Raw genomic sequence first — 18,343 nt, 5'->3', positions numbered from 1 at the left:
CAATATCACGTGCGTAGGGCATGTCAATGTTTACATCCACTCTATCTTGGGTTTGAATTTGCTTTAGTTTACTTCGAGGTGATGAATGTGAACAAAAAATTTCTGTTCATCAAATTATATCTTGAAATAAACCATATGTTTATTAAAAACTATCTATCGGCGGTACACAAATAGACTCGAAAGGGTTGAGGATGACTATTTGAATAAATGTTTCTGCAGGATTATACTCCTCCAATGACATCACAAACGTGGCGGCAAAATTATTGACATTTCCCAATCCCTCTATATACGAACCTTGAATTTTACCAATATTCCGTTTTATAGTTCCAATATTTCCGCAATGTGTCGTACTAAGAGACTTCAAAATAAAAATCAAATTTACATATTCATTGCATTTCCGGATATCCGAGACATATCAGATGATGGTAATAGTGTAATAATAACAAATAAGTTAAGAATACTATTAAAAATAGCCCATTTTCCAAACGTATTCAAACTGTCCAGACAAAACTTGTAAATAAAAACTCGGGAAAGTAGTCAACAAGCTACTGATATGGCAATTACTGGGAAAATATGATTATTATCTTCAAGTGATTACAATGAAAACGTTATGTGCAATATCCTAATCTATTGATCGAGGTTATTATCACCTGCCATACCCTAAAATGATCTACAAACTAGCGTTCAAAAATTTCAAACTAGCCTTTCCTATTTTACATACTGCAAAGTTGTCAACTACCCCTCTCAACAGGGATAAGCACAAGTAAGTATTTATGAAAGTTTTACAAAAAAGCCTCATGACTGTTTTTTCAGCTGCAAATTATTGATTGTTGGTGGTGGAACGGGAGGGTGCGCTGTCGCAGCCAAATTCGCCAAAAGTCTCAATAAAAAGAATCTAGTCATATTGGAACCGAGCGAACATCATTATTATCAGCCTCTATTCACTCTGATCGGGGGAGGAGTGGGATCAGTGGAAACAGCTAGAAGGAATGAAAAAGATGTTCTACCCAAGAATTCTGTTTGGATACAGGACCAAGCTGCAGAATTCATTCCCAAGGCAAATGTAGTTCATACAACAGGAGGTCATACGATAGAGTATGATTACTTACTCATAGCTGTGGGCTTAGATCTTCGCTATGATAAGGTAATATGAGAATATATATAATATAATTATTGCAAAATATAATGATTTCTTCAGTGAACTCTTATGAAATATTTAATTTATTTTCTAATTACTTTTCTACAGTCTAATTGAAATATAAATGTATGGATATGTAAATGAATAAAATAATTGCTACTATACAGACATTGGCCACAAAGAAATGTTTTGTCTGTTTTTGTAAAGGATAAATAGTAAGTCTCAGACTGCAAAGAGTGGAAAATGAACAGTCACTCCAAGAATGTGCTCAACTGAAACACCTGGTATACAGACGGGTCGAAAGAATAGTATAGGATTATTCTTAGTCTTATAATAATAATCTCTTTATTTACTCAGATTGATTTGTATATCCACAGGAGCAGAAGTACAAATGAAAAAAAGGAAAACGTCAGTGTACAATATTGAAAAGAAATAAAACTACGAAATAGATAATGTCACAAAGTTATAAAATAAAAAATGTTGAAAAAGTAAAATAAATATTTATATGTATATATATATATATATATATATATATATATATATATATATATATTTTTTTTTTGATTGATGCAACTATTGCAACTATTTCAATATTAAATTCTACAAAAAGGATTTGAAGCTTTATATCTTCTATTAATTATCTGCGAGCGCTTTCGACAGTTGGTAGTAATGTCATCATCTGGCACTCCTCACTCCTTAAACTCCAGTTTGAGGAGTGCCAGAAGATGACAGTACTACCAACTGTCGAAAGCGCTTGCAGATAATTAATAAAAGATATAAAGGTTCAAATCCTTTTTATAGAATTTAATATTGAAATACTCAAAATAAAGGAAAATTAGTTGCATCAATCAAAATGATATCCACCCCACAAGGTAAACAGTTTGAGGAGTGCCAGATGATGACAGTACTACCAACTGTCGAAAGTGCTCGCAGATAATTAATAGAAGATATAAAGCTTCAAATCCTTTTTGTAGAATTTAATATTGTTTATATATATATATATATATATATTATTTATATATATATATATATATATATATATAAAATATATATACGTACATACATACTTTTATATATACAACATACACAGATGTATACCACATAAATATAATAATAAATAATTCTTTACTATACACACATAGTATTGGATTACAGATAAAAGTAATCAATACTGTAGCAGTTCTTTGACAGAAGAAGTTGTTTTAGTCTTGATTTGAAGATGTGTACATTTTTAGAATTTCTGATATTGTCGGGGAGAGTATTAAAAAATTTGCAGCCCTGAAACTCGAAACTTCTTTGGAAAAGAGCAGTGCGATGTTGACTAGGTAATAATAAGTGGGCATTCCGAGTAGAGTGATTATGATAGGCTCTGTTAGCAGCTAATGTGTTTCTATTTCGATAGATATATGTACAAGCTTCCATTATGTATACTCCTGCTAGCGTTAATAATTTCAAATTCTGAAAAGATTCTCTACAAGAATCTCTATAGCCCAACTTAGCAATGATCCTAATAGCATACTTTTGTATATACAAAACACACGAGATACGGTAGAGAATGTGCCCCAGTTAAGGATGCCATATCTAAGATGCGAATTGAAGTTTGCATAATAGACAGTTAATAAAATACTTTGACCACAATGGTGGGAGAGAAACCTAAGAGAATAACAGGCTTTTCCAAGTTTATTACATAAGTGGTCAATATGTGTCCTCCATTGAAGTTTGTCATCAAAAACAACACCCAACATTTTATTTTTGGCTTCATTCAACATTAAATTGTTTTTCTTTGACCACATAATAACTTTTTTGTAGGTCTCAAGAGCTGTGTTTTTCGCGGAGTCCATATCGTTTTCAATAATTGATATATTAGTATCATCAGCATAACACGTACAGTGAATGGCCGAGTTCTTATTTAGATACACTGACAAGTCATTGGCAAAAGCTACTGTGGTACTTAGTACCACAGGGATCCATTCACAGGGATAGTACCTTTCAGTACTTAGACTTTTTTTAAACTTTGAGTACTTGACTTCTTTTATATAAATATGAGTTTAGTAAGTATAGGGGTATTCCTCTTACTCTTACACCATATCTTGAGAGTTTGTCGAGTAAAAGATTATGGTTCACACAATCGAAAGCCTGTGAAAAGTCAATAAATAATCCTAAAACACATTTTTTTTGTCTAGAGCACTTACTATTCGATTTTGATATTCACACAGTGCTGTATCAGTGCTTTTTTTTTTAGTGAAACCATGTTGTGAGGGCGATAACAAGTTATTTGTTATGAAATAGGATTCCAATTGTTCTTTTATTTTAATTTCATAAAGTTCAGAGATACTTGAAAGAATACTAATTGCTCTATAGTTATCCATATTGTTAGGATCACCTTTTTTAAAAATAGGAGATACACTAGCAAGTTTAAGATTGGTCGGAAAGATGCCTTTTGAGGTTGAGAGATTAATTAAAAAGGTCAGGACACTACATAGTTCACTAGAGCAAATTTTCATTATTTTATTGGAGATTCCATATTGACTGAGAGACGTTTTTCCTGCTACCTGTAAAAAATGTCGATGAACGCGACTTGTAACATGAGTTGTTCAGTTTGTAACCTTATCCGTTGATGTTATTGAATAAAAATATTTATAATTATCCACGTCTCAATTGTTAAACACAAAAGTTGAAATTTATCTTGTAGGTAGGATCCAATATGTGAAATATGGAAGTTCTGTCTTTGAGCTAGTCAAAGTATCATAGGTTTGTGCCAGGATTTCATAGCTTATTTTTTAGAAAAAACCTTTATATTCCCAATTCTTCGTCATACCTAATCTGTTTCAATCCTATCACAATTGTTTGGAGTAGAAACTGAATGAGAAATAGTGTTTTCCATGCAAATCATTGTTCATATATTTGAAATTAGTTATTTTACTTGGGTTTTCTCTTCTAGCTTTTATCTGGATGAAACTTTTGGGCATGATTTACACATCTTTGCTAAGAGTTTTCATCAAAGTATTCAATTTTTTCTTCTTTTCTTCAGAAGTTTTTCTGCTCTGCAATTGTGAAGAAGAAAAGAAAGCCGAAAGGTTTTTCCCCAAAAACTAATATCTCTTTTCAGTTAAATGTATATATTTGTTCAAAATCCTTCCTTTTTTTAAAGATTCCAGGATTGTTAGATGCTCTGAGCAGGCCAGGAGGAGTCTGTTCCAATTACTCACCAAAATATGTTGACAGAACTTTTGAAGCCCTGTCGGTTCTTGATGGGGGAAATGCTATTTTCACTTTTCCCAATTCTCCAGTGAAATGTCCAGGAGCTCCCCAAAAAATATGCTATCTTGTGGATCACTATTTGAGGTTGGTAAGTTATTCATCACATGAATGTAATAAACCAAATACGTAATAACTGGCATTTCAGAATAAAAAGAGAGAGAAAGTAAATATAATGTACAATACGTCCTTGCCTGTGATTTTTGGGGTGAAGAAGTATGCAGATGCCTTGTGGAAAGTCTGCAAGGAGCGTGACATAAATGTAAACTTGAGAACAAACTTGATAAGTATCGACTCTGATAAACAACAAGCCATGTTTGAGAACTTAGATAAACCCGATATCAAAACCATAGTAGAAGTAAGTACGATCGTTCTTTGCAGAATTCAGGGATTTCTATTAATATTATTGTAGTATTCAATGCTTCATGTAACACCACCTATGTCAACTCCAGAATGTTTGAATCAGAACAAAGATCTCACAAATGAAGCTGGTTTTGTTGATGTTGATAAGTCAACCTTACAACACTTGAGATACCCCAATATTTTTGCAATTGGGGATTGCAGTTCGTCACCAAATTCGAAGACTGCAGCAGCTGCAGGTATGCAATAATCTTCAACAGATTATTTCTTTATTTATTAATTTATAGGTACATGTCCAATATACATACGCACACATTTACCAAAAACTTAACAACGAATACAATGAGAAATAGTTAAAATGTAAATTATATAAATATACATTATAACTGTAAATTTCATAAATCACTGAAAGGCATTATAGTTTAGATGAGTTTCATTCAACACCTTTTTTTTTATTTCTTTTCAACATTTTTCTATACTATTTTTGATATTTTCAACTTTTCTTGTATTGTCTTATGTTGTAATGTCTCTCTCCAATTTACATATGTATTTTATGTAAAAAAACTAATTAATACAGTTTATTGTATGATTTTCACTATAAAGGTTTTTACAAAAACCAATTTTTTTTTAAATTTATTTGAATTTATTTATTTATTTAATTAGGATTCCCTAATATACAGGTTAGCTAACTTAAAATCTAATATAGTCAACAAAATTTATTTAAATAATTTTTCAATTTCCACCATGAATATATTTTAACAGTTCGCTCTTGAAAATCTTCAATGATAGAGTAGATTTAATTGAACAAGGTAAATCATTTAATCGGACAAAACCTTTGAAAAATAAACTGCTCATACTATTTCTTGTATTTGTTTTATTTATATGAATGTGACTGTTGTGCCTAGTAGAATGGTGATGAATGTACTTATTGAAAGTTATCAATGATAGCAAGTATGGTGGGGTCATTTTATTTAATATTTTTTAAATGAAAACCATGGAACAATAGAATAATCTTTTGGATACTGAGCGCCATTGTAGAGCAGATAGCATGGTAGAAATCTATTACATTTTAAAATTATCCTCTTTCCTCGATTTTGAAGTTTTTGTATTTGTTGCACTTTGTTCAAATTAAAAGAGAATAAAATAGATGCACAGTAGTCAAAATGGGGTTGGATTATTGATTTATATACCATAATTTTTGTATCTGTTGATAAGTTATTGGCGATTCTTGAGAAAAAATATATAATTTTTTTTGCGATATTTTTTCAATATATTTGAGGTGGTCGTCGAATGATATGCAATCCCAAATACTTCACTGTTACTATTTCTATATGTTCATCTTCAATTTTTATATTTATGTTGTTTGTATTTATTTGATTATATTTGAATTTAGTAGTGATTATCATTGCTTTTGTTTTTTTAATGTTAAGTTTTAGTTTATTGGTTTTCAGATATTTTTCTACTTTCTACAGTACTTTATTCATTCTGCCAACAGTTTCTTCTAAATTTACTCCAGTCCAGGCCAATAAAGTATCATCTGCAAATAAGTTGATGAACTCACAGTCTGTAAATAATTGTATATCATTCAGATACAGAATGAATAATAGGGGACCAAGCACACTACCATGTGGTACTCCTGTGTGATTCGTTATATATGAGAAATAATCGCTCACACGTATTCTCTGTTTCCTATTTGATAAATAATTACTCATCCATTCACAAACCATCCCATATCTTCTCAGCTTTTGAAGCAAAATACTTCTATCAAACGTTTTGAAGGACCTTTTGAAATCTAAAAGGACAGCTACAACATATTTACCTTTATCTGTTTCATTAGTAAATTTAGTTAATGATAACTGTAGTGATGTTTCACAAGAATGTTTTTTTCGAAAACCAGATTGATTGATAAATATAATTTGATTTTTGTCAATAAACTCCAATAATTGACTATATACTGCTATTTCTAAAACCTTCCCTATTGGCGGTAAGGTATTAATAGGTCTAAATTGACTTGCTTTTATAGTGTTTGTAAATTTAGGTATGGGTATAAAATGGTACTTATTTTTAATAATTCAGGCAATTGACCATTCTGGAGCGATGTATTGATTAAATTGAGGATTGCTTGACCAGCTGTTTCAAATACTTGCTTTAACATTTTAGAATTCAAGATTTCATGGATACTACATTTATTATCTAATGACCCAATTATATCATTCAAATCTCTTAGTTAATCAATCTGAAGGTGCTGAAGGGCAAATTAAAATTATTATCCAAATTGAACCATGGTTCGGAATTCTCAATACCTTGGACTATATGTTGGATGCTGTTTACAAAGTATAGGTTGAAAGTTTCAGCCATGTCAGGTTCACCTTTTTTAGTACTTACTACCCCTTCATCTTCAAATTGGATTAGGTTCGGAAATGTACGATCATTACTATTAACAAGGGTTTTTAAGGTTTTCCACATCAAATGAGAATTATTCTTGTATCTGTTTATTTTGTTATGATAATACTGAACTTTCTGTATTTTCAATGAGTTAACCACATCGTTTCTCAATTTTTTAAAATTTTCCAATCTGGTTATTTTTGAATTTTCATCTTCCACCGTAGTCACAAATATTTTTAGGCTTCATCCCATTTCTTAATTTTGATAAAAACTTCATTGTCAAACCAAGGAATATTGTTTTTGAACTGACTTATTTGTATGGGAGAAATACTGTTGACAGACAATATTTGAACATTTTTCGAGAAATTCTATAGAGTTTAAAGACCAATTACAAGAAATGAGTTTATTCTTAATTATACTCAAATTATTATCACAAAGATTTCTGTATTTTCTTATTGAGCTTTCTTTGTTAGATTGACTAAGAAGGAAATTGAAGGAAATAATTGAGTGGTCAGTAATTTTTGGAGTTAAAAGAACATTCGAAACTATATTATTGTTATTAGTCAAAACCAAATATATTATTAATGATTGTGAATCTAGTGTCTTTCTAGTAGGCTCAGGTAATGTTTGGTTTATACCATACCAGTATTTGGATTCCAGTATGAACTTCTTAAAAATAGAAAATTCGAGTTTTTTATTTTTATACATGACAACGGCCACCAGTATGTCTATTTTTTTAATCACAAGGGATGCAAGTATAATTGTCCATTATAAGTTCCACATCTTCAATATTCTAATTGTTCTGGTTTCACTTAATAGAATTACTTTTGGATCATAACAAACAATACTTTCTTGAATTTCATCTTTATGTTTCAGTAGGCTTTGTGCATTGAGGTATATGATATCACTGTTCAAATGTATATCAGGCTTATTTACTGGTTTTTTTTTACATGACTAAAATTTTTGTTTGTCAATTGTGGGCTTTCCATTTATATATTTGATGGTACTATTTTCATCCCCTGCTGCAATAATTTCATCCAATTTAGATTTCACTTTACGGAAATAATCCCTTTGTTTTGGAGTTTGGTCATTAGATATTTTCACACGGGGTATTTTTATTAATTGTTTATTCTTCAATATATGTCTGGCATCATGTTGTGATTTGAAAATAACCTTGATGGGTCGATTTCGGTTAATTGTTGGTTTTCCCAATCTGAAATGTTTTATTTCTTCCTTATTGACGTTGAAGTCCTGCAGTATATTATTTATGGTTTCTCTCTCTTGTGCTGATTTTTCAGTGTGGAGGTTTCCCTGAGGTTCATTCACATTGTAAATGATTGTCTGTCTATAATTTCTGATATTAGGTCTTCAGTTCCAAGCAAATTAGATTCCATGTCAAAATGGGGGTTGGAGATACTCATATCATCAACTTTTTTTCGTAATTTTTCATTTTCCTCTCGAAGTATTATATTTATTTCCGTAATATCACTTAGCTGTTTTAGGAGTTTAGGTATTTGCTTGATATTATTCCTACATTGATCACAGAAATACGTAATGCATCGACTTGATTTAAGGAAAATAGCTCTAAGTTCGGTACTTGTAAGTTCAGTACATGTTGAATGTACTACATCATTGCAGCAGTCACATACGACAATATCTTCCCCTTCCAAATCCTTTTCACACTTATTACACAGTACTTTACCCTTTTTCCTCACAGTGAAGACAATTGAAAATTACGCCACTGGAAGGGTGTTTTTTACTTACTTATCTTGCCAGATCTGGCTAATTTCAGGCAATTTATGATTTAGTCTCAACTGAATCGATTTAAGATATTATTGAATTATTTATCAGATTATCCACTAACTCAGGCCTAAAAACTGAATTTAATCTTCACAAGTTTATTCGTGCTACTTTCACTGTTGTTTTGATGTGAAATTCGAAATTTTTCATTAGTAAAAAACCACTGAAACTTTAGTTTCTGTCGGGACTCAGGCGATGCGCGTGTCTTTACACAGCTGACAACATAGATACATATAGCTTCCTCAAGCGTAAACTCGCTTGAGCATAAACTCACTTGAGGAAACACGTGTCTCGGTTTTTGTAACACCCTTTATAGTGAATATCATGCAATAAACTGTATTAATTAGTTTTAATATGGATTTTCATCAAGTATTGGCCAGTTCTATTCGATAATATGTTTTTTCTACACCCGTACTCTAACAATACACTTATATGACCATAATCCTTTTCATAATGATATTCATTATGATACAGATTTTTCATAACGATACAGATTATCAACCAATAGAAACCCATAATTTTTCAATCAAGAATCCTGTTCCTTTGTTTGTCCTAGATTCTAACCTAAGTAAGTAATTGCTTTATTTGTCAAAAATCAGTTTTCATATTACCTACCTATATTATCAAAATGTCTGAAAACAGCGATATAGAAGGAATACCATCGACTCCAATATTTTTAAAAGATCAGAATAATTACAGTTGTTATATTCAATATAAATATAATTAGAATCTTTATAGTTTTCATATATCCATGATAATACCATTAGGTTTGTGTTTTTTTTTTAAATATGAGTTAATTACTGTAAATGTGTTCAATACAAATATAATATTTATAGTTTTTAATTATTTATCGGGTTTAGAAGAAATAGCGTATGCAACTCTCATGTAATGGTTATTAATACACTCGCATATACCATACAAAACTCGCCTTCGGCTCGTTTCGTATCCCGGTTAATGCTCGTGTCTTAATAACCATCATTACATGATCGTTGCATAATATACTATTATGTGTTTGGATGAAATTGTTTAATGTATATATTTGTGCACATATATCTTTCATTCTGTATATAAGCTATTTTTCTTAGTAAGTAAATAGTAGTAAACATACAGTTTATTGGTTCCTTGTGTACAACAATAAAATACCTATAAAAGGTGTGGAACATGTCAGTTTGAACAAATGTTAAAGTAAACATAACTTTAAAAAACTATAAGTAAAAGAATTAGAACTACTTCAATTAAATACAGTGACACTGATAAACTGTTTATAATATGTACAGATACATATGCATAAACGATTCAACATTCAAATATACATACACACTGTACACACACACAGGAAGACATGGACAGAACTACCAAAACACTAACATAGAATTATGTATAAACATATAAAACTATTAATATAATAATAGTTTGAAAGGTTCAAATTACTATCCAAAAACTATTCTAATTTGTAATAAGGACTTTCGAGAAGAAAGTTCTTTTTATTTCTTAACATCTGTCTTTTGAGAGAATTACAAATTTCATTAGGTATTTCATTTCACTATATTGTAACATGGTTTTCCTTCAGGTAGTTGGATTGGAGAAAATATGTTCAGGGTTTGACAAATAGAAAGGTAGAAGGGCACGTCAGATGGTACAAAATAAAACTTTATTCTTAAGAATTAGTTACAAGGAAATTGAGGATCATATTATGTACAAAAATGGTGAACTGTATTTACAAGTGTTTAAGTCAAGTTTTCGAAGGATTCAGGAGTGTAGTTGAATCTTGGAACAACAATTGGCTTCAATAATACTGGAGTTTTATCGCAACACCAAACCGTTATTTTTAACACCTCGACACCTGTTTCGATCACCAAGTGATCATCTTCAAGAGGAATATTAGGTTAAGATTGAGTTTAATCTTCCTCTTGAAGATGATCACTTGGTGATCAAAATACGTGTCAATGTATTAAAAATAATGGTTTGGTGTTGGGATAAAAATTCAGTAATATTCTAAGTTTACTCAACGATTGTAGTGATATTAAAATCAAAATTAAAGGCAATGTCTACGGAAATTTCAAGAATTTTTTTTAACTGATAATTAGGTTATGTTATTAATTGTTGATCAAAGATGAGTTGGAATTTGGAATCTATTGAATCTCATAAAAGTCTAAAGTGAGTGGATCTATTCGACCCTCCACCGCAACCCGCAAGGGTTTATTGTGGCTCACACCTATTCACACTCAACCAAATAAACCCAGCTTCTTAACGAAGCCGATTAGTTTGTATGGTGAGTGAGTTTATATGGTGAGTGGTCTTTCAGGTCAGATGGTGAGAGTACGGCTCTGCCGAACACTAAAGACCTGATTTGGTCCCCAGCGGGGCAGGCACAAAGTATATGCTCTGTTAATGAGGTAGTCGGATAGTCTAGTTGTAAGATTCTCACCTTGATACTCATGACAACCTTTCCATATGAGGGTTTTTGCACGTCAGCTACACCTGATGATGCCTTAGATTCAGCTGTGCAGGGCTTTTTCGCCTCTGGTTTTGGTGGGTTTGTTCTCCCACCTGAGACAGATTCTGCTTATGCCGCTCAAGAATTTGGTGCAAGGCGGTTTTATAAGGTACCCCGCTCTTGAGGAGATGACTCAGTCACTTCCTGGCTGCACCACCAAACCTTTTTTATTTTTAGGTTCAGTTGTTGGATCAGGAGTTGGGGAGTTGAGAAGCTCTCGCTCCTGAACTAAATTTACAGGGAGGTCAGTTGGAGTCGTAAACTCGACATCCATCTCCTCTGTAAACTCGTTCCTGAACTAAATTTACAGGGAAGTCAGTTGAAGTCGTAAACTCGACATCCATCTCCTCTGTAGACTCGCTCCTGAATTAAATTTACAGGGAGGTCAGTTGGAGTCGTAAACTCAACATCTATCTCCTCTGTAGGCTCGCTCCTGATCTAAGTTTACAGGGAGGTCAGTTGGAGTTGTAACCTCGACATCCATCATGGGAAGTTGAGAAGCTCTCGCTCCTGAACTAAATTTACAGGGAGGTCAGTTGGAGTCATAAACTCGACATCCATCTCCTCTGTAGACTCGTTGCTGAACTGAATTTACAGGGAGGTCAGTTGGAGTCGTAAACTCAACATCCATCTCCTCTGTAGACTCGCTCGTGAATTAAATTTACAGGGAGGTTAGTTGGAGTTGTAAACTCGACATCCATCTCCTCTGTAGACTCGCTCCTGATCTAAGTTTACAGGGAGGTCAGTAGGAGTCGTAAGCTCGACATCCATCTCCTCTATAGACACAGCGTAATGCGTAAGAAAGAATTTTTAAGTTTACTCTGTCCATAAAAGTCCCACGAGTAGCTGGGGAATGAAGGTCAATCACGGCAGAGCTCCGCATTACCGTGACAAGACGATGCTACGACGAGAGGGCGTCCGGTTTCTCGAAGGTTCCGTGGAGACAGCTGATAGGCTCAGTGTCATTCATCCACTCGGCACGGATACATACACCTTAGGATTGTCATCGTTAGGGAATAACAGAACCACAAGTGATTCTGTCATTTCCGTATCCAGTCCAGCGGGGCTAGGTGGAAGCAGGTATCCGATGGCCGGTTTGCTCAACCTCCACATCTCAAGCCAATGCACTCGCCGAAAACATCATGCATAGTGGTTCAGACAGTGAAAGATGAACAAGGACAGCCAACCCGCCTATCATAATTTAAGAGAATATCATTTGCATGACACCACTTTGAAATACTGTTGGGATCGGTCTGGAAGTTTTGGGTATTGTAGAATATATATAGGCCGTTTCTTTCATCATGAGGTAACATTGTGATTTATTCTAAAGTGTAACAGATATGAAGATGATAAATGGGAGAAAGGTTACCATGGTGGAGAACAGTACAATGGTGAAAGAACATTTTTCAGTCGCTTTCGCTTTCTAGAGTTATGCAGGGAAGACTAAAAATGCTGTTTCTGTTTTTTTCATCAATAATAACATCATTTAATTCTCGGACACTCAAGCGGCATTGGAAGCTCTTGGTTCGTACCTAGCATCGTCTAAATTGGTAGCAAATTGCCAAAAACGATTCTCCTCGATAGGAAAACTTGACAGATTTTCTCTGACCTGGATTCCTGGCCATACTGGTCTGGAAGGCAATGAGGCTGCTGACTCCCTTGCAAAGGAGGGTGCTGCAAGCAGCTTCATCGGACCAGAACCTGTCATTGGCATGGCTTTAGGCTTTGCCAAACAAAGATTGGCTCATTCCAAGGCGTTTATTCACCCTTTGAAGCTTGATACCAAACAGTTGTTGGACTGCAGTAGGGATGAACTACGATTTTGATAATAAGATAGCCCAGCCACGATGAACATTTGAATTTTTTCCTTTTGGAAATTTTTGTATCACAGTAATCCTTGTTTAAAGACTGATTTTTCCTGAATCAAATTTTATTCTGAATATTCTCATAGTTCTATTCCTAGAAGTAACGAAAATATTCGTTTTGGGTCTAAAGATGATTGTTGTGTGATTTGGTACAATTAATTAACATCTCACTCTACTTACGTTTTTTAAACACGTAGGCTTTTGTTGGTTTCTATGAAGGGAATAATAAATCTGTTAAGACCTGTGAAACACTTTTTTCTCAATTTAAAATATGTTAGTTACATTTTCCAGGAATAGTTCGGAATAAATCTTTGGTTGAGAATTTTGGGAACAAACATACCAGGTACTTTCTTTTACGATAAGCATTTGAATCGCGAAATAATTCTACATTTTTGTGTAATGGATTTCTTGGCAACTTAAATGAATTGCCACTGAACATCCGCCATAAAATCAATCAATCTAATATGTTTTAATGTCAGAAGAAACAGTTCTAATTGACAAAGTCATTGTATAGGTAAAACAAGTTGAAATTTTAAAAACAATAAAATGGTACTGATACAGACTTAATAATGATAAAATGTGTAAAATGTACAAGCCAAATGCTAGCTAGCAAAATTAACACGAAGGTACAGCCAGTCACATGATGAAAACATATTAAAATCAATCATAATAAGGAGAAAATCGTATTTTAATAGCAACAAAAAGGTTCACTACTAAAATATTCATTCATATTTTATAATGGATGAGTGAATGATTTATAATGATTCAATTACCCTTAAGCTTAGTGGTAAGCAATTATAAATTTTTAGTCCATTATAAATGAGAGATTCCTTAACAAGATTGTTTTGAGGCAGAGGTAATCTCAATTTTTGTGATGATCAACTGTTATGTCATGGGAACACTGTAATATATTTATTATGATTCTTGTGTATTAAGCAAGTGGTTTCTAAAATAAAGATTGAAGTAAGTTTGAGGATTCTATTATTTTGGAAAAGGTCCCTGCAAGAATCACACATTTTTACTTTACAGAGAGCCCTCATGACTCTTTTTTTGTACAACTTGCATCATATGTAGGAGTTGTTTGTTGCACACTACCCAGAAGGCTATGCGATAGACTAGGTGGGCTTCAATAACAGCAAAATAAGTTGTTTTAGCAGCTGTTAAACCCAATTCATGTGATATTATCCTAATGACGTATCATGCAGATGACAAATTTTTGCACAATTTCGTGAAATGGTCGTTAAATTTTAATTTATCATCAATGTGAATTCCTAGAAATCTAGTAGAGGAAACATTTTTAATGTTTTTTGTGCCTAAGTTCAGAGAAGAAAGCTCACAGCGGAATATTAATAGATTAAACTTGGTAGCATTGAAGACAAGCATGTTATCGTCACACCATGTTTTAATTTTTTCAATGTCTACTTGTATCTTGTGATGTAATAAGTGCTCATCGTTATCATGCCAAAAAATGATGGTATCATCCACAAACACCGTATACTTCCCGGTATATTAAGTTTTGTGAGATCATTCATATAAAGTAGGAACCCTGTGGCACACCGCAATGAGTTGCGTCCGGTCGAGAGGGATGATTAGTTTATACCATTTGTGAGCGATTTTATAGGTATTATTTGAACCACTGCTAGCTGATTCCTCTAATACTATAGTAATCGAGTTTGCCCATCAGAATTTCGTGACTTACAACATGCCTTGGATAAGTCACAGAACACCGCTGCGGCTGCCTATCCTTCATTAATTTCATTGCAAAAAACTTTTGTAAGAAAGGAAAATATTGCGTCATTGGTGCTCTTTTGCCTTTGGAATCCAAACTGGTTCTCGATCAAGATATTATTGTTAAGTAGAAATTCCATTACTCTCTTCTGAACTAATTTTTCAAATATTTTAGGCAAAGTAGCTAGGTATGAGAGATATCGGACAATAATTTGATGAGTTAGCAAGTTCGCCTCCTTTGTGTAGTGGTGTTATAATTGAAGTTTTCAAAAATTCAGGAAAGACACCCTGTTGGAATGACTGGTTGATGAGATCTGTTAATACTTCGAGAGCAGAATCTGGGATGTTTGCAAATATACTTAATAGACGGTTTAATTCGATCCTAGATTTAGGAGTTTTTAAACGTATTCTAAAAACACTTTATTGTGAGATTTTTACTAGACAGTTTTACAAAAAGGCAACACGTGTTTCGCCATACAATGGCTTCCTCGGGCGTGTCTTACTCATAGGAGTTTTCATGTCAAGCAGTATAGTGCCAAGAGTAGCTTCATGATCGGATAGGTCTGAGGGGGCAACCTAACACGAAGTTTTTTATGAATTACTGCAGAAGTAATCAAAAGTTGTTGCCATGTATTGTGATGCTCGAGTAAGATCCGTGACAATCATTTTTATACTAAATGAACTTAGTTGATTGATCAAATGATGGGTATTGTTACGTTTTTACCCGTGGAATTGAAGTTGATAAAAAAAACGCCTGTTATCAATATATTAAACAAGACGGTGTCCCTCCATATAATACAGCAATAGTAGGGGAACATTTAGATATTCCCAACAAAGTGAATTCGAAACACTGGACCTAATACCTGCCCAGCTCGATCCCCAGACCTAACTCCTTCAGATTTTTGTCTAGATATATAAATAGGATAAGACTTTTTCGATATCTAATACAGATATCGACCATCTCAAACAAAAATAAGAGATGCATGTACTTACATTACACACATCATGCTAGAAAACTGCTACAGAAATTGTATGGACAGACAACTTATGTGCAATTGTTTGAATGAGGTTGACGATATTTCATGGTGAGTTTTATTAGTTCGGACTTCATTTTATTGTATTTACATTTCACATTTTATTGCTTGTATATAATTGATATTCGAATCATATTAAACAATGGACGACCTAACTAGTAAAACTGAATTACGTGCATTCATCAAAGAGGTCGTCAATTCGAGCAGTCAATGTAGTTTGTCATGCAGAATTCATTTTTTATATTGGTTTTATTTTCCTCCAGAAATTTATTATAAAATGAATTTTTTTTGTTTGATTGTTTTTTTCAAACAAAACACAAAAGCTACAGAAAAATCCTCAAGACGTTCTAAGGCCTGTGCGAAAGTAGCAATTCACATTGGATTTGAATTGTTGGAGATTAAATCCATTTGGAAACACGTTCTCAAATATCATAATGCTACTTATCTTAAATGAAACACAAAAAATATCAAGTGAGATATACCACTGAATTGTGATTGTATCGCTTTATCAACATTTGTAATAAAAGAGACAAGTTCGACACCACCGCCTTGGTAGCAGTGTAGATACGAAACGTTAAATCAAAATTCATTATTACAACAGCATCTTCAGTTTTTCCTGTGGAACTTAGGAAGGGCGAAAGTCCCTTTAAATTTTCTTTGCCCATTGTACTGTTCCCCACGATAGTTACTTTTTTCCCATTTAATCGTCTTGATATCTGTTACTGCTTAGAATATAGCAATGTTACCACATGATGAAAGAAACAGCCTGTACATGGGATATTTGTTTTATAAAAAGTGTTATTGGCAAGTTTAATGACTGTTTTTATCTAAATCTTATTCGAAAGGGTTCTATTTTTTGGAGGTAAACACTCAAAATAGTTTTATTGTCGTCATAAATTATCCCGTTATTTTTTTACACAATCTTTTGTACTTATTCAAGCTCATTTCTTCCAGCCGCTCAGAGCGCAGTTGTCTATGAAAACTTGAGCGCAGTAATGAAGGGACAAGAGCCCCAAAACACATATGATGGTTACGCTTCTTGCCCATTGATCACGGGTTACGACAAATGCATCCTGGCAGAATTCGACTATAACCTGAACCCTTTGGAGACCTTTCCTTTCAGTCAGGACAGGGAACTGTACTCCATGTATTTCCTAAAAAAGAACTTGATGCCGCCCCTGTACTGGCACTTGATGCTCAATGGATACTGGAATGGGCCTGCTCCTTTCAGAAAACTCATGCACTTGGAGTTGAACGGAAAGAAGGAAAAGTTGATTACATGAGCAGAATGTGGTGTGGGGGGTTGACTACTGGAGCAAGAATCTGCAGTGCAACTGTGGACTTGTATAAATATTTGCCATAGAATTTTTGTAGATGACTAAAATATCGTTATATGCTTGTTAATACTTTAAGAAATATATATTTGTTCGTATAGTGACTGTTTTTGTTAAGGAAAAACTCTAGTAGCAATCCAAAATTCAAAAACGTTTTTGCTTTCTACTTATCCATCTTTATACAAAAAATGAGGGAAACTTGGAGTTGACGCCTGCTTCGCCTGCTTTCCGGGAGATTCGGATACTGTACCCCCTCTTGCTGTTAGACGACTTATCAACTATAGCAAAAGGAACAAACTACAAATAGTAATGGGATGTGACGTCAATTCACACCATACAGCGTGGGGCAGTACGAATATAAACCGTAGGGGTGAGTTACTCTTTGATTATTATGTACTAGGGGAGGGGCGGTCTGTAATTAATGAGGGCTCGGATCCAACTTTTGTCACTAGTAATAGGCAAGAGGTATTAGATTCAACCATCAGCTCACATTCACTGAGCAACAAGATACACCATTGGTCTGTATCTACTGAACCTTCTTGTTTAGACCATAGATATATTCTTTTCAATATTGAAACAGGTCTAAGACCAGTAGTGCTGGTCAGGTAACTGGGAGCTTTATGAAACTACTCTGACGTTATACGACAAGGAAATCAGAAAGACAAAACAGAAGTCTTGGAGGAGGTTCTGTGAGAGTATCTCTGATTTACCTCGCAGCGCAAGAATTCACAAGATTCTCTCTAGAGAGCCGACTGCTGAAATTGGGTCGCTTAAACGACCCGATGAAACATTTACGACCTCTAGTAAAGAAACGTTAGAGCTTTTGAAAGAAAACCACTTTCCTGGAAATCTGGCTCTTGATAACAACAGACCGCCCATCTTCGAGGGCGCTAAACGCCCTCGAAGATGGGCGGTTATCACAGCACCGGCAGTTGAATGGGCTA

General features: G+C 33.6%; 1 protein-coding gene across 1 annotated transcript; it reads left to right on the top strand.

The window, feature by feature from the left end:
• The first annotated feature begins 340 nt into the window (after positions 1–340).
• On the top strand, positions 341–17,499 carry Sqor (Sulfide quinone oxidoreductase). The gene is made up of 6 exons (XM_023162429.2): positions 341–763; positions 814–1,144; positions 4,290–4,487; positions 4,545–4,754; positions 4,809–4,995; positions 17,020–17,499. The coding sequence occupies exons 1-6, from the start codon at positions 666–668 to the stop codon at positions 17,346–17,348; spliced, it is 1,353 nt and encodes a 450-aa protein (XP_023018197.2). The 5' UTR covers positions 341–665; the 3' UTR covers positions 17,349–17,499.
• Positions 17,500–18,343: the final 844 nt, after the last annotated feature.

Source organism: Leptinotarsa decemlineata, unplaced genomic scaffold (assembly GCF_025532065.1).
Source record: "Leptinotarsa decemlineata unplaced genomic scaffold, Ldec_3_MD MMD2_tig00078422_RagTag_RagTag, whole genome shotgun sequence".
Classification (NCBI taxonomy): domain Eukaryota; kingdom Metazoa; phylum Arthropoda; class Insecta; order Coleoptera; family Chrysomelidae; genus Leptinotarsa; species Leptinotarsa decemlineata.
This window is presented reverse-complemented; position numbering and strand designations above follow the sequence as displayed.